The sequence below is a fragment of the Eutrigla gurnardus genome, assembly GCF_963514095.1.
Source record: "Eutrigla gurnardus genome assembly, chromosome: 16".
Classification (NCBI taxonomy): Eukaryota; Metazoa; Chordata; class Actinopteri; order Perciformes; family Triglidae; genus Eutrigla; species Eutrigla gurnardus.
This window is the reverse complement of record NC_139927.1, coordinates 10,824,449-10,847,038: the sequence shown is the minus strand read 5'-3', so window position 1 is coordinate 10,847,038 and position 22,590 is coordinate 10,824,449. Positions and strand designations below refer to the sequence as shown.

The 22,590-nt window shown below is 42.3% G+C and overlaps 2 protein-coding genes across 2 annotated transcripts; one reads left to right on the top strand and one right to left on the bottom strand.

Moving 5' to 3' along the window:
* Positions 1 to 3,842: 3,842 nt before the first annotated feature.
* Positions 3,843 to 6,278, bottom strand: LOC311026813 (melanocortin-2 receptor accessory protein 2A-like). Its single transcript, XM_084030511.1, has 3 exons — positions 5,800 to 6,278; positions 5,270 to 5,369; positions 3,843 to 4,387 (listed from the first exon to the last, which is right to left on the bottom strand). Exons 1-3 carry the CDS (start codon positions 5,915 to 5,917, stop codon positions 3,907 to 3,909), a joined length of 699 nt encoding a protein of 232 aa, XP_083886637.1. The 5' UTR covers positions 5,918 to 6,278; the 3' UTR covers positions 3,843 to 3,906.
* Positions 6,279 to 13,675: 7,397 nt separating this feature from the next.
* ripply2 (ripply transcriptional repressor 2) lies at positions 13,676 to 14,828 on the top strand (the record flags this gene model as incomplete). The annotated part of the gene is made up of 3 exons (XM_084030337.1): positions 13,676 to 14,391; positions 14,505 to 14,575; positions 14,666 to 14,828. The coding sequence occupies exons 1-3, from the start codon at positions 14,269 to 14,271 to the stop codon at positions 14,826 to 14,828; spliced, it is 357 nt and encodes a 118-aa protein (XP_083886463.1). The 5' UTR covers positions 13,676 to 14,268.
* Positions 14,829 to 22,590: the final 7,762 nt, after the last annotated feature.

The window sequence follows — 22,590 nt, the reverse complement described above, 5'->3', positions numbered from 1 at the left end:
CACAGGTCAGACGTCTGAAGTTAGAGTAATAATACATTTTAGGCTTTTTTTGTGCCACAGAAGGGCTCCAATGTGCAAAGTGGAATTGATCAGTCCTTTCACTGTGACAGATACATCATAGATTGGCCAACTGTGTGAAATAAGGACATGCTCAACACATTTTTTAATTGCTTGATGCTCTTTAGTGCAACAATTAAAGGCACACAGGTGTTTGAAAAGAGAGAAGTGACTGGATAAACAGGAAGGCAATCCAAAATCTTTGAACACGTAACATCAAGGAAGGAAATCATTTTTAAAAAGTTATTATAGTGGCTAATTAAACATGTTACGCATGGAGGGGTAACTCAGGGTGGGGAAATGAAGTAAAGTGAGAGCTGTTTTAAGGGATCTATGAGAGAGCAGAGCTGAGGAACGGGAGGATTATCAATAAAAGAGGGTTTTATTTACCCAAATGAAGCAAACAATTTACAAAATATGCAACTTTCTGAACCCATCAAATGAGTCAACTAAACGGATCTAAACTCAGACTATAAAAACATAAACTGACAACTACTGGGACATATTTAAAATGGCTGATCAGATCATTTGTGAAACAAAGGGTTCAATATAAAGGCAAACACCACCAACTAAACTACAAATAAAACAAAACAGGACGATTCTAATCGGTACAATATTTTAATACAGTAATCAACCAAAATAAACACATCAACAAACTAATATAGTCAGAAGAAATAGATTCTCTCAACAATCAAGTGCCTTCCCCCATGATGTGTAGGTACTTGGTATGTTTTAGCCACTTCCTGTATTTATCAGCTCGGCCTCAGGGGGCGCATCTTTTGCCTGCCATGATGTCCCTCCAGCAGCAGCTCCAGCTGCTTCAGTACTGGTAATACAAAAGAAGTCACTGTCCCTCTGTGTGTGTTGTTATCCGGCGGTTGGTGATGTCACAGAAACGTCGTGCCCGCCCTCTTGTTCCCCTCCAGGTTAGCTCTGTTAGCATGTTTGTCGTTGTTTGCACTGTTAGCTGGCTGAGTCGGCGGCTACCACTGTTAGCTGCTAGCTGCCAGCTCAGCCACTGCTATGTGAAGAGCCATGTGGAGGCTACAGATATGCTCTGAATGTATTACTTAAAGGAGTCATCACCTGGTTTTATACGTATCCAGCCCCCCTTGGATCGCTTTGGATCAATTCGTAAAACTTATTAGAAAAAAAAAAAAAATTTTTAATCAAACATTGAGCTTGTTCTGACCCTTTTTCGTACCGCGATTTTATCACGCGAGATTACGCGCGAGGTTTTGACTGGTCCGGATGTGCATTGTATAATATGTAATGAGGCGCGCGTTGATTCGCCGCAGGAAGGACAGAGCCGGGGGGGCTTGCCTGCATGCAGACTCCAAAACATAATGGCGGCGCTTCGGCGATTTCAGGTAGCGGACGGGGCGGGGTTGGGTGGTGAAAGAGGGGTGGGCTTATGCAAGTAGCCGCCACGGTGACGTCACCGAAGGCGCAGAATCAAAATCTCGTGCTTTAGGAATGCACACCCTTGTGTGCTATTCCTGTTCGGAAAAAGAGCAGAAGCGAAAAAACGGCGCCACTTTCAAACTCCAGCCTTTCAGGCAAGTTTCAACTGAGGTCAAACACAGATATGCATGTTTTAACAAGAGAAATTGCGATTTCCGGGTGATGACTCCTTTAAAGCAAAGTAAAGCCTGACTGTACAGAAATGTAACTAAATGGTTAATTTATAGAAGCTAATGTTCTGAAGTGATTGAGTATATATGATTGAGTACTGCTGCGATGGACTGGCGACCTGTCCAGGGTGTACCCTGCCTTCGCCCAATGACAGCTGGGATCGGCTCCAGCCCCCCCGCGACCCTGAATACAGGATAAGCGGTAGACAATGGATGGATGGATGATTGAGTACTGCTCATGAGCCTAAGGTCATAAGGTCAAACTCAATGAGGTGATAATGAGCTTAAGTGTCTCTAGAGAAAAGGGAGGGTTACTGATATTTAACATCACAGGCACCCATTATGTATTGTATTGTCTTCCTTATTGTTTGGTGAGGAAACCCCTTCCCTATATGCCACTAAACACTCAGCTGCAGAAAAAATAGAGAGTTGAAGAGACCCTGGTGCAGTGAGTCACCAGTAGTCAGATCTTCCAGTTCAGAAAACCAGTTTGAGAAACCCTCCTAAACAAGATACGCCTTAAAAAACCCTCTGTCTTGACTTTGGATGAGTTAAATTAAATTTGCCTGAATCACACCCTTCACATTTGAGCAGTTTAATGCTCACCCAGGATCAGAGCTCAGTGACACTTATCAAACCACTGGCATTCTTCTTCTGTGCTTATCTTTAAGGCCGTGGCTCATTCGTCTAGACATTTTTATCAAATTACCCTCGCTCATATCACAACTATGTATGTAGCCAAATATGTAGCGCGTCTTGTTTTGTTGCTGTAATTACATTTAGATTGACAGTGTGTTTTGAACACCCACTAAATCCCACAGCATTTATTTTGGTGTCAACAAAATGTCAACGTTTTCCCTCCTCCACCTCAATTGTTCCCCCAACCGCTGCTCAGTTGTCAAACCGCCAACAGGGGACCGCCTTCCGCCTCAGGGCATTTAGTTGAAAGAGCAAATGGCAGACTTGACATAACTCCTTTGCCCCCTCCATTGGTTGTTGTTGCTCACTGCACCCCTGGAGGCGCTTGGAAATTGGGCACAGCTCGTTTTATACCATGAATTGCCGTGACATTTGATTGGTGCTCATGCAAAAACATGATTTCACTAAAAATTAGAGGATAACATTTCCCTGCCAACGCTTCTTTGAAAGGGATCATCATAACGAACGTTATGTCACAGGGAAGAAGACTGGCATGTCCTGGCAACGATGAATTGGAGTCAGGTGGACTCCAATTGAGGTGGAGTCAGCGTTGCGTTAGTGCTGGCATTCCTAGCATGTCCCGAAGTAAATATACATAGGACTTGCATTTCTTCTTTGCTGAAGAGTAACATCGCAAGCAATGTTCCTTTGTATTATTTTGTTTTTTACTGCAAAGGGGGTTTCTATGTGACTTAAGATCCAGACAGGAGTGCAGCACTGCTCAGTACAAGTGCTCACATGTACTATTACTCATTTATGGTTTGAAAACCAAACTTCACTGTAATTTGATCAGACGCTACAGTGTCAACATGGGTTAATCATTTTGGCTAAGCCTTTAACACTGTACCCTATTAGCACGTCAGTATAGGCAACGTGGTAGCAAACAGCTTATTTTGACATTAAGCATTGATAAGGAGTTGTGAGTTTGAGTGCAGAAGTCACTCTCCTTTCAGCTCCACCAATTCCTGAAGGAAATATAAGGTTCTTAAGATGCTAAATGCCTACTACCAACGGAGCCAAACCAGTCGATTTGCGGGCCATAAAACCAAGACGTTAAACCGCCCCATTGAAGATTATAAAAATATTGATTAGAGCAGCTTCAGGCTCATTACAATTGACAAAGCTTGATGTCATTGTTAATCCGACTGTGATCTAATTCCATAACGTGTATCGATTAAGAAATGCTACACCACACCAGTGTTGAGCTGGATGACCAAGGTTTTATTTGGACAATTATCATCAAAAAACATTTTCAAATTCAAGAGATCTGTCTTCAAAAGTATATTGTCATCCAAGGTATCACGTTACCTCCAGTGTAATATAGGATTAGTTTGATTTTGTGCTACAAAGGTTAATGAACTCGTAACAGAGTGCATTTCATTTTAGAACAGAAGTCCTGTTGAGCAGAAACACCCTTTTTTAGGAAACAAGGTAGCTGTGTGGCAGGTTTGTGTGATGTGTGGCATATATACAAATATTACAATGACATCATGTCCAGGGATGTCTTTGTGGAGACTTAGTGGCTGTCGCAGTGAGCGTCCTGAGGGTGGGGCTGGCGCTCCAGGATGACGGACGGCTCATACAGCAGATCTTCCTCTCCGAGCTCGGAACCGTGCTCCAAGTTCACAAAGTTGGGGATGTTGAAGTGGGAAAAGAAGGCGCACTCTCTGTCTGTCTTGTCCTCGTCTATTAGTCTCTTGAGAGGTCGATGCTCTCCGGCTTCCCCGTCGTCCTCCTCCTCCATCTCGTCCATCCCAGAGGAGCTGACGCCTCTGGTCCCTTGCTGAGCTCGCCCCCTCCTGTGCTTTCCGACTCTCTCGTCCTCTGGTTTTTGCTGCCTGTGATCTCGGTTCTCCTCGTTGATGTAGAAGTGAAAATGCGAGTGGGAGTCCGTTAGCAGGGGATGAGTAAAGGCTTTGTCGTTCTCGTCCTGCGGACTGCCGATGTCTACCAGGCAGTTGCCTGCTCCGTGGCGCATTTCAGCAGAGTCTGGGTTACTGTGAAGAAAGATAGACATAGGACAAAGATAGACATGGAATCCAATTGAAAACATAAGGGTCGTTCACTCTCATTTGAGTCCTGCATGTACCTGTAGCTGAAACAGCTTGTCATCTCAGCACCCAACCCTTAACCTACTGTCAGAAAGAGAATCCCCTTAACTCATTACAGTCCCGTCCAGTGGCGGCTGCTGAATTTTTCTTCTGGGGAGGCACACTTTATTGGGTAACCAAAAATGTAGTGATCGTAATGCAGGAACACAAGAAAATTAGGGAAATGTGCTATTACTTATTATCACAAGTAGGGTACGCCTTAGTGTGTAGAAATTTTATTTTTGTAAACTTTGCCCTTCTGTCCCTGACACATGCACATGTTTTAATTACTCTATGGTTAAAGTCTTTCTCTTAGCGTTTTAAGGACTCGTCTTTCTTTCTTCTCTGTAAAAACGCCTCCAGTCTCTTAGAAGATGCCTTGGAAGTGTTCCCTTTGAAGAGCTGGTGGAAAGCCAGCACCACCACTGAACTCTTTAGCTAAGCGACCATTTTCATTTCTATTTTCTTTTCTTGATTTTCTCCATCAATGTCAGTCGCTTAGTGGTTTTTATCGCAAGCAGGTCAATTAACGACCCGTTTGCTCTTCGATGCCACCAGGTGGTGTAAACGACCAAAGGGTGACCCAATCATAATTTTGCAGAGAGCAACGAAATGGCTGGAGCCTGTCCTGGAAGGGCTACTGATTCTTCTTCATGTGGGACAGAGGGGGACGCCCCTCAATTGACCAGCACTGGTCCGTCTCTCTCTTTTTGCCTTCGCACACCTCAAGAATTCAGCCTTGGACAGGAGAGCTGCCTCCAATGTGAAAGTAAAAGCTAATATACTCACTCCTGATGCGGCGCTCCGGTCTTAGTGAGCAGCGTGAGGACAAAGAACATGAAGATGACAAACACAGCGAGTCCAACCCAGAAGCCGATGACGATGGAGTCTGAAATGTCAGAGAAGATCGAATCATTTAATAGAACAGAATTTCTCTCTCGGAGCCAAATCTCCAATTGCTCACAATTCAGCACTTTTGGAATGTGATCTGGACATATTTTCAAATTGTCTTTCCAGGTGTGTGAAACATTACTGCCAGATAATCTTTAGGGAGGCACCGATACCTGATATCGGTGCGAATCGCGATACTAACTCAAATTGCGTATCGAATATTTTATATATATAAAATATTATATTTACTCTTTTTTTTTTTTTTGGTTAATTTTTGCTTGACAAAGTTGACAAGTGATGTTTAAGTGAAGCCAGATGTTGCCGTGCACATCAAAGAATGACCCCAGTATAACTTCACGCATCACCGCTAACGATCAGCTCTAGTAACCCTGTCTGCTGACGTCACATGTACATGTTTTTGCGCTTACATCTGTGAGCTCTGAGTCCCTCAAAAGACACGGGCTCCTCGTCGTCGTAATACTCGTACTGCCACACGTAGTCACTGCGACGCGCGCTGCTTTGGCTCCGGTTGTGGAAGTCGGACATGTCAAACCAAAAATGTCACGCACCTTTAAAAAAAAAACAACAACAACAAAAAACCCAAATGTAAAGCAAACCAGTGAAAGACGCCGGGGAGGCGAAGCGCAGCGTTACTACTGTAGAAAGCCAGCCAGTTTACAATCCCCGGTCTCCTCCGGGGATGCTGGGAACGAAGAGCCCCCGTGTGTGAATGATCTCTCCACAAACAACCCCTCACATCTTACGTCCGTGTGCCGGGATTAAACGACGCGCCAACAGTGTGATGCAGAGCGGGGAAGTCCATCGTTGTGCCGCCGCGCAAAAAAAAAACTCCGTCCTTCCGTCCGTCCGTCCTCGTGGCTCCGACGCAGCAGCCTTTTGGTTCACATCGCCGTCATCCAGCATCCTGTATACTGTCGACTCTCTCACTCGCTCGCTCACTCACTCACTCACTGACATCACGCTGCAATGGATGGATTCTTCAATGAGTTTCCTCCAACACACGAGGGTGTGTGTTTTTTTTAATGATCATGCTTCAGGAAGGTCTATTTGTATTGAAACGTGTCTAAATAAGACAAACTGTGTTGCTTGCGTGTGCAGAATAGGAATATGCTGAATGTGCATGCTCATATTTTACACAGGAGGCTGAAAATGTCAGAAAAAAAGTGAAGATTATTTTTTTTTTAAACAAATATTTGGTCTCATTAAAAATAAGAAATAATGCTGAAGAGAGAGAATCCCCACTAGCGTAAACCCTCCCACGTTTACCTCTCAGGAATAATGCTGCATGATTGTATTTCACACACATTGATTTATGGAGACTGGAGCTAACGAACCGTCTACATTTGCAGAGTTTGTCTGGACAGTTCATTAGTGGTGAGTGTGCAGACTCACAGACTTCTGGGAACCATTGAGATGGTGCTAATGTCAAGCAGCATGATGAACAATTCATTACCATAAATTATAGTACTCCACGATGAACAGTTATTTGGGAACACCTTGTTATTCGAACGACCCCCCCCCCCCCCCCCAAGCGTTGTTCTATGTAACAGGTATCACACAAGAATACAATGTACTTTCCTGTTTGGAGACAACAAAAGGCAAATGGATGATGTTGAAGCAATTAATTAAGCAATTAAAGCTGTAGTCTACGATTTGAAAGATTTGTCAAAATTCATCCAATAGTAACCATGGTTACAGGCAGGGCCGGCTCTACCTAATTTTGTGCCCTAGGCGAGATTGCTCTCCGGTGCCCCCCCCCACACACACACACACACACGAATTACACCAGCCAAATGAACAATCACACATGTTTAATTTGAACAACAACAGCAAACAGCAAAAAATGAGGGCGACTGGGAATAGAAAATCATTTTTATTTTCATTGTTTTAAACATTTTTTTATTTTTTTATTTTCGCTCTAGGCGACCGCCTATATCGCCTATGCCAAGAGCCGGCCCTGGTTACAGGTATGGAGCAGGGCTATCAAGTGTTTAACTGAGTTCGGAGTGAGATTTTGGCTGAGGCTGGGGGTGGCGGTATATAAACGTATTATATACATATGAATAAATAACGTTTGCCTGACGATTCTACATGCTGTGAATCGGACATCGTGGCCGTACAGTACCACTGAAAAATATATATATCCCGGAGTGTTTTTTTCAATGTCTACTTTTAGTCTCCAGATGACATCATCACCTCATTTTACACTGTAATCATATTAAACCCCCACATATTATATGATTCACTCGATTAAAAGCTGGAAGGGATGGAAAGTCTGTAGCTTGCACTACATCAATAATTTCAATGAAAGCTTATTTCTCGGAGCCGTCCAGCTGTTGCTTTGGTCTGTTGTTCTCTTTGCTGCTGCTTTGTTCTTCTTTGAACAATTGTGGTGGTCATTGTGAAGTAATGTGCTGTTTTCACTGTGAATGCTGTAAGGACTAAAGAAATATGACACATTATCTGGCAGCAGTATACTTGGTGGTCGTTTAAAATGATTGTTTCAAATCAAAAATGGAAAAGAACAAGAGAACCAACTTCAAACAACGCTCCGATGTTGGTTAGTAGAATAGGTACCAGGGTAACAGTTGGTGTGTTTTTTGTTCATAAAATAAATAAATATATAAACCTTGGAATATGTTAGCAGCAGCAGAGTTGATTACAGGCAGTTTAATATCGTGTATTGATCCATGTGCTCAGCAAGAGTGAAGTTTTCGATTGAGTGCATTGTTTACAATACAGTTTGTAATATAGTTTAATGGAGGACCTGAGGAGTGACCTGAGGAGCGCTGCGGAGAACCAAGCCTGACTGACACTCATGTGGGCCCTCAACTGACAAAGGCAAGCAGAGCCTGTTGTTTCAAAGTCTGTGGCGATCCAGGACAGAGAGGATCCATAAAACAGCCAAATTCAGGTAAAGATAAAAAAGCATTTGCTTTGTTTGGCAAAATGGAAAAAGATGGACGTTTAAACTGGGGCAAGGCCAAGAGGCCCTATGATGACGCAGAAAAAAGACACACCACAAGTAGCCTGGCACACAGTGAAGCCCCTTGAGGTGGCAGAACCAACAAGACAAAGACCAGAAAAAGTGACAAAAGAACAAAAGGCCACTGCCCCTCCCCTTCCTCACCTAGTATCATTATCGAAGGATAGGAGAGATGGGCAAAGTTAACAATCAGAGGAGCCTCCTTCAACCACTACTGGACCAAGTTCCTGAAAGCCATGAGTAAAAACTGGCCCTCCAAACCTTGTATGACAGAAGAAAAGAGATGAAGAAATGCACGTCTACCTTAAAAGAGGAGAAGTGGAATGGCAAGCGGCCACTGGAGGGCGACATGACAAAGATCCAGCAACAGAAGTTGGAGGTAGAGTTCTGAGGATTGACAGGCTACAGCAGAAGCTACATTGCAGACTATGTAGATGTAACTCAGCCCCCGATAGACAAACAGAAATCTACCGGCAACCTTAGAACGTCTGTCGAGTTAAAGTGAGTGTTCTCTCCTTTGCAACGTGTATTTGGACTTGTGTATTTTGCTTTTCAGTTAAATACTTTATTTTGTTGATGGAGATCCTTCTCTTATAAGTGAGGATGTAGAACCAGACAGTAGTCATTGTGTGTGCAGAGTTGTAGCCCTTAGTACTGGTATTTAATTCTCCATGGTGATGTGCTGTTGATTGAACGCAGAAACTGTATAAGACGTAACGTGAAAGTAATTAGAAATGAATCATCCAGGTTATTGATACTGGTGCCTTGATGCTCAACTGCATTTTGATGTTGCAGTGCTTGTGCTCCGTGCAATGACAATAAAGCTGAACAAATCTGATTTAGTATTCGGCTGTATGCTGTATGGATTTTGTCTTCTCTCGTACCACGGAAGCTTCACAGAGCGTGACAACCGTTTTTTGTCCGGAAGAGTGCTGTCGTTTTCTCGTAAGTGAAAACCGGTGATGGAAATCTAATGAGCAGATCCACTGGAGACTGAAGAGGCAGCAGAAGACTTTCTGTCTCAAGCTGAAGGTTTATTCGATTTCAAATTCAGAACTGAGATACAGCAATTCAAGTCACAATGCAATGCCGCCCCACAGGTCTGGCCGAGAAAAGCAGTGGGATTCATAATGATGTTCTAAGTTTCATTTTTTCTTTAGAAACGTAGCCATTTTTATCCAAATCAACTTTCCAAGTATTTGTGTTTAAATTCACAACATTAAAGTTGAAAGACGGGACCTAACGTGGGGAGGAATTTGATTTAATCGTAAAAAGATGAATTAGCTCATGACCTACTCTAGCCCAGTGCAATGCCAAGGAATCTGGAAAACAAAACATAATGCATTTCATCATCAGCATATAATGTTGTTTATTATGTTATAATGTAATATGTGCACGATGTGATCTAAAGGGGTTTTAAAGGACATTTTATAATATATATAATCACAATAACAGCTCCGCCGAGTGGTGCTGCACATTCAGGTGATGATTCTCTTTATAGGCTCATCAATATGAGCGATTCCCCATTTTGGTCATATAAATATGGATTACAGCTTTAAATGATGGTCAATTAACAATTGCTGCATTCAAATGTTCAAAAGCTATTCTTTTGTCTAGATGTTTTTGTCATCTTTGTTTTAGTTGGTGACTTTATGCTCCGATCTTATGCTGCGTTTTCATTTTTTACAGCTCAGAGCAACGTTATAAAGCTGTAAATACTACTACAAATTTAATTTCAGATCAGGCTTTCCAGTCAATCCTCTCTCTCTCTCCGTCTTTTCTTTTTCAGCTGAATGAATCCTGCAAGTGGCGTTTTTAAACCCAAAACCCTGCTGCACACCAAACAGTTGCTGAAGTTGATCCCGGTGTAGAGCGGAGAGGAAAAGTCATCGGCGCTGTCATCCTGACCCCTCCCTCTGTGACTGAAACGATGGGCATAAGAGGGAAACAGGCAAGTTAAACTGCACAATTTACTATTATGTACTATCACAGCGCCATATTTCTTCAACTCAAATCTATATATAACACATAATAACAGCTGTCTGAAATACAGCATCCTTTGATCTGTGACCACACAGCCTGTTATTTTCAGTTTTTGATTAATAGTTTCATGTTTTGTGGTTTGCTATTTAATTCACCGTATATTATGGCTGCTCCTATAAGTGTACTTCCATCTGAGGGTTTCCAAGGGAACTATCATGACTCTAATTAAACCAGAAACTAGATCACTCTGACCTTGTGCTGAGTCCATTCTGGGAACTCCGATCTCATAGAAACCCATTTAAACAGGTACATTCCAAGAAAACTGGAGAAACATACCTGAACGTTATTGAAATGCAGCTCCTTGGATATATAAACACATTTATCACATTTATGAAAAAAGTTGTTATCGTATTTTGTGATGGAGATTAAAAAAAAAATACATATATATATATATATATATATATATATATATATATATATATATATAATCAAGATATGAGTGGAATGTTTATCTTGAACAAAAATAAGGTTTTTCATCACTATTGATGTTTATTTCTTTTCACTGAAACTTTCTTTAAACTTCCCAAGGTTCTTGAGCGGTTGTGATAAGAAGCCACACAGGTAAAGCTTTTATTATGTCGTGTCCTCCACCTCCGATAATCAGCTGGGGGAAATGTTGAACCTTCACTCACACACACTCCTGCACACATTAAAAATGTTCTTCACAGAAGATGAGCCAAAGCTTGAGAGTCTCAGGTTGAAAAACACATTTTTCGTTTTTATTTTCTCTTACTCCATTTATTGCGACCATCATGCACAAACGTACTGAGGCAAATTAATTGTCTACAAGCCAGGTTCAAGGCATGTTCATAGTCAGCAAGCAGTGTGTGGGATAGGTATCAATATTATATTCCATTTCTATGACTTTGTATTGTATCTCCTGCGAATTGTTGTGATTTCTTTAGCTCGAAACAATCCCTTCACCTCTACGAGCGCAGTCCTCTTCACGGAGTCCGCCATGGCGCTTGATACCTAAAGGTGACCGATTATCTCCGATACGCTCATAAAAAGGGAGGTGTGAGCTGACTGCTATTCATTTGTTTGCAATCACAACACGACACACTGGTTCTTTGATCAAAAACTAAACTTTGCTGTGCTGATATACGTAGTCTCTGGGTTCCTTCACCTGACATTTGTATTTTTTCTGTCTTCAGTCCAAGTGAAAAACAGCAGATTAAGTATGCATTCAAAGTTCTGTAAGAACTGGAAAACATTCTTTTTTTTCAGATTTGTATGATGGTTGAGACTGCTTCTCTGTAGTTTCAGTAAAACCTCTCAAGCTTTGTTAAATAAGGGCAAAATGGGCCAACCTGCTGGCTGCCTGTTAGAGTGCGAATGCGAGGAGGAGATGAGCTTCAATAAAGGATGGATTGAGGGGAGGTCTCTTGGTTTTGCCTACCAGGAAAACAACAGGACTGTTTTGGAACATGTTTGTTTCCATCAGTAGCCTAGCGTGAACCCAACAACTGGTGAAGTCCGAAGATAAAAAAAAAAGAAAAAGAAAAGATAAGCAAACCCCAAAACGAACTGCTTCTGTTAATGCAATGCATAAGACGATGACCTCCAGTCGCCGTCACAGAGAACAACACGGAGTGGCTCAAATCAGCCTCTCAGCTTAAAATTACATTGGAAATCATGAGCCCAGCGCCAAAATAATGGGTGAAACTCCTCGCACACACTGGAAGCAGGACCATGGGAACCATGGCAACCATGAAGGTATCATCATGATATTTCACATGGAGGCTGATTGGAAAAACTTGATTTCTAATTGGCAGTGACATAATTGATTCATTCTGACCTTTGGAGACACTTTTAAATGTGCAATGTACAAAAACATAGACATAAGGCTTCACTGAATGGACTACTATATAATATGGTGTTATTAGTGCTGGACTGTTGCCATGGAGAGGGCTTTTGGAAGTAAGCATCAAGTCTTTTGAACAGAGAAGCGTTACATGACTTGAGACACTATGAACTATGAATATCTAGCCACAGAGGAAGGAAAAAAAGTGGAAGTGAGGGAGTTCGAATCATTACAGACATTTCAGCGTATTCTTTGTACAATCCAAATATTAACAATGTGTCAGAAGCTCATCTGTCTCTCTTTATCTCATCCTTTCTTAATGATTTTTTTCAGCTCTCTATGATGAGTGTCCATAACATTTTATCCATTCTTGCATGCGTTTGAGCTCTTAATTCCAATGTTGCTTAATTCAGAGCTGACAGAGACCTCATACTCTGCTTCTTTTGTACTTTGTGAATTCACTCTATGAACATCCTGTGTACGCTTCAGCCACACTGCCGCATGTATGTCTATTCAGAGCACGACTTGTATCTTGTATCTGATGCCCAGTATTGAAGAAAGCACATGAAAACCTTCTGCTGACCTAGTTTTACTGATTTACATCACAAAGAAAAGCACACAGAATGAACAACTAATGGAGGAGAGGTCACGTTTGCCCATGTGGGTTTGAACAGCGAGCGCATGTATATGTTTTTTTACATTAAATGGCAGAAGAATGATTCACATAAGTATCCGACGGCCGAGCACAGTGTGTCCAATTAGCTGAAAAAGAAAAAGGGAGAGAGGGAGAAAGAAGTCTATATGTGGACCTCGGGCAGCACCGAGCTCTGACTGCTCGTTCCCTGGGGAGTTTATTGTGACCCGCATGTGGACAAAGACATTCATACGCGGGTCATGCATGGTTCACCTTTGAACACCGGCACTTTCATTTCACGCCTTCCAGAGTACGTTTCAACAAAGTGGTGTACAATGTGGAGCCCATTAGGTCTGAATGAAGCCAGATGAAAGCGCACACACACACACATGCTAGTGTGAACATTTCACTGCACAAGGACTACTTTTTGTTACTTTTTAAGTCAATTTCAGCCTCTGTGCTTTTTGCTTTCATGTTCACAGCGTAGCCTTGCCTTGACTCAACTATCCGAATAGTTCTTCCAACACTGGATATTTCTTCAAACAAGAATGGCATGAAATGTGACTCCATTATGGTTTCATCCCAGCATGTAGCCCCACACTGCCCCCTGTTGCTGCACTGGTAGAAAACACTTAAAATAGAAATACATGCCATGGAAGTAGTTCGGTTCAAAGCAATACAGACGGAGTAGAGCTCCTGTTGTTTTTGCACAATATCTTATTCTTTAGGTTTTATCATGTGATGCTTTCAGCATCTGCTGAGCTGCAGTTTACCCCCCCTCCTCCTTGCTGTTGTATATTCAAACGGCTGGCGCGTGTCAACCCTCGCACGCTGCGCACGAGCCTTCTCCCATCATCCCACTCAGCAGGCGATGGCAGTAGGGCACGTGTTTCTTCGCACCTCACGCGCACAAATGGCTCCACAGCCGGAGACAAACTGAAAGGTGAAGGGGTTGAGGAGATCAGAACAGAGGTTTAATCCATACAATCATTTAATCTGACTCAGCTATTGTTGACATTTTGAGTTTAACAACAAACATTTCTGACATCACATCGCTAGAGACGCCTTTTGTCTAAAAGATGACACGTTATGCTCACACACTTAACACGGACGGGACTATATAACACAAAATAAGGACATATATAATAGAATATATAATGGAATTAAGTTTCATAACAGGATCATGACGTGCTTTTACTCTCCACTCGACGTTACGAAAGAAAGTGGCCATATGGCTGGAGTTTGCCGGAGTGTGACTTCGCACCTGGACACCGCGGCGCATGGAGACACTTGGGGACGCGTCAAAGCGCAATTTGGCACCGGCTGCTCGGGGCCCTGATAAATAGGAGGTCTCTGCCCTCCGGACACACATCCTCCCAGGACTTAACGCTGACCACTACCAACACACCATGGACACTTTCGCTACCAACGGTGGACTAATGCCTGTTTTTTCTGGAGACGATGCCACTCGGCAGTCCGGTCGTCTGTGGAGACCGTGGACTGGAGCGCACGGCACAACCGGGGCACACAAGGTGGGTTTAGAGTCTGACTTTTGAATTGATTTTAAGATTAAAAATAAATGTAAACGTGCGTTTTTTTAATGGATTGAAAAGCTTAAGGTTCACGCTTTATTTTCACTTTCTAGGCTCACTCTATTCATGGAGACCTTTCTGCGGCGCAACACCCCAAATCTCCTCAGGTCATCCACCCAGTGAAGTAAGTGGAGTTCTCTCTATTCAATGATCGTTAGTTCCTACTCGTATATTTCTTTATGAGTCTAACTCATCGATGCTCTCGCCTTTAAAGGTTGTACTGGCCGAAATCCAGGTGTTTCGACTACCTGTACCAGGATGCAGAAATGCTGCTGCGCAACTATCCGGTCCAAGCGACCATCTGCCCTTACCAAGACTCCAGCAGCGATGAAGACAGCGACGATGAAGAGGAGGAGATGGAGAAGCAGCTCAACTAAACGTCTCTCTCTCTCTCTCTCTCTCTCTCTCTCTCTCTCTCTCTCTCTCTCTCTCTCTCTCTCTCTCTCTCTCCCCAGCCGTTGCTGCATAATGTGATAATATATTTCCCTTTAACTTATTATTGTAAATATGTGTAAAAAGACATTTGTTCACCTCATTACCAATCAAGAATGTACATGCTTAAGTTATTCCTTTAACATTTCTACCTCTTTTGTACTTTGTTGAGAGTTCTAATAAAATGCATCAAATTAAATGTCGTTGTCTGGGCCTTTTTAAAAAAAATCAGGATGTTTTACTTCGTGACAGACTCGTAATGTAGAATTCAAATCCGTTATAACAGAAAGCAATAGTTCATTGAGTTTTTAAGGGTAATGAAATACTATTTAACTTCCTATTTGAAAGTAAAATAAAAAAAATATATATATATAAAATATAAAAATAACTTTATTCCTTATGACTATGACTCCGCCCGCTTGCGGCTGGAGCGACTCTTTTTCCCACGGAAAAGTGCAAAGGTGACATTTCCTGCGCACTGTCGCCTGAAGTGCGGAAACTGCGCGACACGTGGGAGGTGTCAACCGTGTGAGGAGAGCGTAAAGATCTGGGTGAGATCGTCAAGGGGGGAAACAGTTGCAGACCCCCAATGAATAAATCTCAGTCAAAGTCCAAGAAATCATTCTTTTACATGAAATATTCTCTTTATTTACCGAAGCCTGTTTTCTTTCCTCCACTCACAAGCCATGAAGAAATGCATAGATTAATGAATGCTTGATGAAAATTGTGTCATGCAGAATGTGACACCCAGGGCTGGATGAACAGATTAGTGGGCCCTGATGGCAGAAATGGGGTGTTTGGTTTCTATTGACCCCCTGTTTCTCCTGCTCGCTGTGCATTCTATATGTTACACATACTTTATGTATATCATACACCATCACCTCCAAATACACAACAAACTCACTACAGACTAGTAGTTTCACGAATGATAAAAAAGGAACAAGATTTCATCTGTAAATGCACCGTGTCAGGACGACATCACCTAGTTCTTCGAACTGATTTAGAACTGAGGTGATGCAGGATATCAACAAACATTTCAGTTGATGCTGTGTCTATATTTGGAACCCAAAAAGGGTAGGACGCATTTGCAGTTAATGAAATACCAAAGCAAATGACACACAGCGGCCCCTGGATGTCTGCTGAAGATGCCTGCTGAAAGCTGTCTGCTTCAGAAAATAATAACTTAATGCACTGTGTTGTCACTGTGTGCTGCTGCTACACTTTAATTTCCCAGCTTGGGATCAATAAAGTCTATCTATCTATCTATCTATCTATCTATCTATCTATCTATCTATCTATCTATCTATCTATCTATCTATCTATCTATCTATCTATCTATCTATCTATCTATCTATCTATCTATCTATCTATCTATTGGAGTTATTGGCAATGTGCGGATGAGAAGTAGTTTTATTGTTTTACAATTACAAATTGGATTTTAAACCACAAAAAAACTACCCATGACCCGTTTACAGTTTTTCTCTGTCGCTTTGGTGCTTTTCTCACGTCACTATTAACATTTGCACAGCAGTTAGTGCATTTCTCAAGACAATTAGTGCAAACTGCAAAACCTAGTGGATAACCTGCAAAAGCATGTCACTTGCTCAAAATGGATCGTCCATTCCCTCAAAAGCAAGAGTTTATGTCAATGAAACTGCCAGATTCATCAAAATGAGACGTCTTGACACCATCGGTTATGAACAAGTGGCTTTGTCATGTTTTCATTATTATTCTCTGTGTTTTCCAATACAAAAAAAAGGGTCAGAACTCGGTGACGCTACCTCAAAATGCTCAAGACAGCACTATACACTACTGGTACAGCCATTTGAAAACTACAGTAAAGTTACACATCGCTGTAGTTAGGGGAGTAAGTGAGTACAAGACACTGAATACGTACGTTTCACATTTTTACTGTATCTGTTCTTTGCAATTCTACAGCATTGTGCAAAAGAAAAATACACTACAGTCACTTATTTAGAACAAACATAAGAAACACTATTTTGGTAGAGCTTCAATTCACAGTAGTTCTTCCAACATTTGGTTGCACCCTCCAACCAGCCTCAGCCATTGTGAGGCCGTGATTGACAACATGGTCCACAACTGTAGCCCTGATTTCAGTAGGAATCTGCCTATTTGGCCTCTTCTCCTTCTTCCCCTGTTTTGTAGAAATGGTCCACCCTGCTCGGTTCATATGCTTGCCAAGTGAGGGTTCGTGGGATTCATCCCTGAGTGACTGAACAAGTGGCTCGTCATTGGTTACAACTAATACTTCTCACACCTCCTCGTGAGTGAAAGCTGAAGTTCACCTGAAAGCAATTCTTCAATTTAGGAAACATTTCCAGAAAGCAAATGATAAAGAAAGGTATCAAATTAGCTTGACAGAATTTGATAATTAGTTCAACAATTTTGTATGTAATGACTCAAGCAATGAAATGAAAGGTATTAGTTTTATTGGGAACAACTATTCAGCATCCATAAGTATAGTTCATTTTGACTGACATGACATAAGCAAATGATAATGTTATAAAACAGAAGAGAATTGTATGAAAGCAACTGATACATGTCCAAAAGCATTTGCAATTTGTTCAGAGGGAGGAGAAATTGCTACTATGATGTGCACAAATGACTAAATGTTGTGGAGGTTGAACTAATAATTCTGAGATTTTTCATTCTGATCTGAGAAAAGCACCAAAACGACTGAGAAAAACTGTATTGACGGAGTGAACTCTTCAACTTACCCCGGTGCCTTTCCATGGGAACCGTTGGGACCTCTAGGTGTCTTGCAGGGTGCAACATTTACACACCTTATTACCGTGAGACATGGTGGCCTCTGACTGCACCGGGAGTCCTGAACTGCTGACCTCCACTGGACACACTGTGTTCTCACGATCAAGAGGACCTTTATTATACATTATTATACATTTTCGTTGGCCCACCAGGATTGATAAAAAAAAACTCCGGCGTTAAGTTTGTGGAGGTGTAAAGTAATAAAGAGGGTTGTACAGGATGCTTCCTGGAGCGAGTGGGCGTTGAGGAACGGCTGCTGAGCATTGAAATCAAATTGAATATTCATACGCAGACCTGACATTAGGAGTTGGCGATGGCGCTCTGATAACCTCCTCAACCCTGGCCTGCGTGGTGGAGACTTTCCCAGGCCCGGGTGTCAGAGCTGCTGGTTGGAGGAGTGTCACTTACCCGGGGTGTTACATTTGCTCACCTCCGGAGTTAAACACCAAACCAGGCAGGGAGCGATGCCTTCGACCTTAAACAAGCGTAACACATCATAGTGGGTTCATCCACATATAAAGACTTAGTGGTAAGAGTTATACATGCAGCAGGAGATTGCCAAAAACATAACTGATGTATTTTAAATATTAATGTTTTCATTTATTTTTTGGTTATGACCTTAAAAGGATGTCCTATTTCAACATATATTGTGAACTGGTTTCACCCGTTGACCTCAGCGCTCACCTCTGAATACACCAGAGTTCTAGTCAGGTTTTATAACGAGATGGATGTCACATCACGACTCTCCTTTAATGTTATATTCTAAGCATTTGTTGTGAATTTGATCTCGCGATAACGTTGTTTCTCCCTCTAATCTTGTCATGAAATCTCATTTGTTGAGTGTGACTGCTGGCCGGGCCTCATGTGAACTTGTGACTGGGACTCGTGGTGTGATCACAGACACCAGAGAGAGGTGACGAAGTGTGACTCCGCCGAGATCCGAGACCGGACCTGATGCACCGGCTTCTCACAGTCACACCTCTGCTTGTTGATGGGGGGGGGGGGACACTGAGTCTTATTGTGGCTGGTTGTGTTTCCATAAGGTAGTTCAGCTGTCGACCAACAGGGGTCACTGTGCTTCTGCTTGTGTACAAGTTTGTGCATGTAGACAGGAAGTGCTGGTTTTGTGTGCAGTAGTGCGTTTTTTTTTGGTGATATGAGATTGTTACTACTTTTAATTCTTTAAAAAAACCTGCTGAGGAGTGATTTTCTGTGCACTGAGGGATGATGATGGAACAGTAAGTACCGCTTTTCTTCAACTTTTATTATGTTTACTATGGATGTCATAGAAGATCATTCAGGAGTGATTTAAAAAAGACTGTCAAAGACTATCATAGACAGCGTTGCGGTGTGGCTTGAACAAACGCCTGCTGTCCAACAATGTGTTTTCGGTGATGTTTGCAGTCTGTGCACCACCTCAACATTCTCTGTGTTAGCACCGTGATCTTGTTCCCAGTGGAACCAGCTGGGCTTTACTTGCCCTCTTCACACTGAAACATCAGGGCCCAGATCCATTTCACAGGTGTTTAAAAGCTGCACAGAAAAATGAGTGTGTTTATTCTGACCAACAGATGGAGCAAGATCGCCAAAAGTGAGATTTCATCTGGCTTTGGGGTCCAGTGGTGTAACTTAGCAGTACCTCCACCTGGGGGCTGTGTTGTACTTGTACAGTATTAGTCAGTTTCACATGTAGGGTGGAGACAATCCTAAATCCATATAAATATATATATATATATAGGATTTTGTAAGTTGAATAAATACAGTGACCAAATATTAAATATTAATTACATAAATGTATTTATTTAATGTTTCAACATGCATAATGCATTACTTTAAAGTACCACGATGCAACTTGCAATACTGTCAATAATTATTATTCAGTAGACAATCTAGTAAATGTTTTCAATAAGAAATTAATTTAAAACAGAGGAACTGTTTAAAAGTAATTCCGTTATCAGGACTTAATTCTGTCAGCGGGTATTATTCCTATGTTTTGCTTCCGGGTCCAAAATTAATAAAAAATAAAGTAGCATTTATTGTCTTAAACTAATTAAATATAATAATAATACTTATTTGTATGGATTTATTTTATTTTCAATTGACAAAATTCTATTTTATTTAATTCATCCAAAATATTTAACTCAGACAAACACATTTATCTATTTATATAATAATTTCATGTTCATATTACTTTGCATTTTTACCTAACATCTTAATTGATTTTCTCATTTATACCTCGAATATTACGTCGATATCATTTGCAGATTGTTTCAGTGTCACGTGTTCATGTTTGCAAAAGCATGCAGGTTAGAAAACCCTGTCCCAGCACCGTGCGTCGCGTAGCAGCTGTCATTCATGCAGGGTGGGAACGTAACGAAGACAAACAGCGGCAGCAACCAGACTGAGCAGCAGCCTTGTGGTGATGAGACGGAGGATGAGCAGCATAAATCTGTCAGTGGAGCGAACGCCTTCATACGTATTTCACTGTTGTAGCCAGAGAGTTGCTCTGGTTCCTCTCAGCACATAAACAAGAGATATAGCTGTTGTGCTTTTCAACACATCCCAATTCTTGCCCTCCACTTAAATAGTTCTTTCTCCTCTCTCTGAGATGTGTGTGTGTGTGTGTGTATATGTGTGTGTGCCGTGGAGATAATTACAATTTCAGCAACGTTTGCCAGGTGATTACCTCATAATCCCCTATTTCATTTGATAAGTCACGCGTTGATTTAACTCAGAGTTGGACCTAATGGAGTATCTTTTCCACCGCCACAGTGATTTGTATGCCCGGGGCGAAAGGACAACGGCGGATTGGAGGCAGAAAAACAGACGCTCGCCATCCCCGTTCCCTCTCGGTGAGAGATGAGCAACGAGGAGGCAGGTTTACTCACAGCAACCCCAAAATGCGAACAGTAAATCATTGCGGCGGCTGATACAGTTAACGTGTGGCGCTGGTTGGGATAGTTCCCCCTCGCATTAAAGCTTGTTTTATATTCTCTCTTCCTGCAGGAGGGGAGGGGGGGTGGAGTGAGGGGAGGTAAGAAGAGAGACCTGCTTGGTATTCACCTGTCTCTCTGGATCAATAAAGGTAATTTGGGCTGATTCCTCCCTGTAGGCCTCTTAGCAGACAGACGGGGAGAGGGGTCAGCCACTGCTGAGCTGCGGGGAGCAGGAATAACTTAGAAACACACTCTGCAAATTACTGCCCCTGTTTGAGAATCTCTTCCTCAGCTATTCCTCTAACCCCGGCCGAGAGCTACAGTGTGATACACGCAGAAGGGTGAACCGCCCTCTTCAGACCTCCACGTGTTCGGATATACAGTAGAAGTGGCTCATTTATATGTCGGCGGCTGCCTTTTCACTCTCTGTCCGTTCAGACTTTTCCCACAATAAAAGGACCTGACTTTCACCTTTATCCTAACCTTAACCCTAACCTGAAAAGAGAGAGAGAGAAGTTTCGTCATGACTATCGGTTTTCACGTGTGAGACTTTGTGGCTGTCGACGTGCTACCAAACTGTTCAAAGAGGGGGTTGTGATAGCCATGGAGAAGAAGGTTTTTGTAGGTGGGAGCCGGCCGTTCAGCTTCGCATGTCAGGTCCCATAAATTACCATGGAAACAGGGGTGTCAGGTTGAATGAGAAATAAGTCCTGCGGTACACACACACACGCTCTGCAACCCTGATGCCAGATCATGCCGTGAAATCTCAGATTGCCGTTTCTTCCTTTTGATCCTTTTTAGCGTTTGATTAAAACACATTAGTTCCCGTTCTTTGAAAAAAACATCTTAATGACGTTTTGGTTTCTTTTTTTTTTTTCACATTCCTGATCACAACCTCTGCCTTTCTGGGTCTCGGGGGCTTCGGCGGGTCTCATCAGTCGGTTATAGGCATGGAGGATGCCGTCCGTCATGTGGGGTCACCAGTCTGAGAGGAATGCTCCGTGTCGGGGATGTCAGGGGTTGGGAGGGGGTGTCCAGAGGGAGACTGCAGCCCACCTTCGGCCAATCGGCAGGCGGTGTGTTTAAGTACACAGGTGTGCACCGCACCTGCATGTATTTCCTGTCTTACTGATATCCAAGCGCAGGCTCGGTGTGACCTCGCGTTGGAGGGCTCACATGATACCAAGCGTGCTCGTATGCTCACACATGCTCTCTTTCCCCCTCACTGCCTGGTATAAAAAGGAGAACTGTCGCTGCAGACAGGACAGAAAGGTTTTTATTGTATGTTGATTGCAGAAGAACTGAGGTGAATGAGGTTGTCAGGCTCTTTGAGTTCTTGTACAGTTAATGGAGGAGTAGAATGGGGGTCCACGTACCATGCCAGTGTTTTCTTGGGGGGGTTTATGGTCCTCCAGCCTGGTAAACCTCATCCACATACAGTGTGTCCACATACCCCCAAAAAAAGCGAGTGATCCCATTGGAGAACTCATCTTCCCCATCTTTTATGCAAATACAAATAAATTCATTCATTAAATATTAGAAAGCATGCAGTCATTTATTAATGAAATGAGCGGCTGTGTGAAACATATTTCAGATTTGTAAAAGGCCGTGTCTCCGACTGAATCACACCGCCGCCATAAGAATCATGTTAAAACATCAAGTGTCTCGCAGAAATGTGATTAATACTCTACTTTTGCCTTCCACATCCAACTATCAAACTTCAATTATCTTTCAACATCATTAATTGTTTCTGGAGGAAGCACATATTGATAGTCCAACATGTGCGGAACAGTTTGAGGCCGACTAAGCTGACAAGTCATTTCCATTCTAGTACCCTGACCTAATCACCATATCTTATTATCATTCACATGAAAACACTAATTACAAAGGCAGGGTGAACCTGATTTATGCTAATGGAAACGTGAATATGCGACGGATGCATTAATCTAGAGTATAGGACCCTGCGCTGGTGTTAACTGTGATT

Bases quoted from the DNA above. Each gene is read 5' to 3' on its own strand.
- LOC311026813 (XM_084030511.1), bottom strand. From the start codon at position 5,917: ATGTCCGACTTCCACAACCGGAGCCAAAGCAGCGCGCGTCGCAGTGAC. The intron at 5,370-5,799 runs GTAAGCGCAAAA...CTGACATTTCAG, and splicing joins GGGACTCAGAGCTCACAGAT to ACTCCATCGTCATCGGCTTC. The intron at 4,388-5,269 runs GTGAGTATATTA...CTTTCTTCACAG, and splicing joins ACCGGAGCGCCGCATCAGGA to TAACCCAGACTCTGCTGAAA.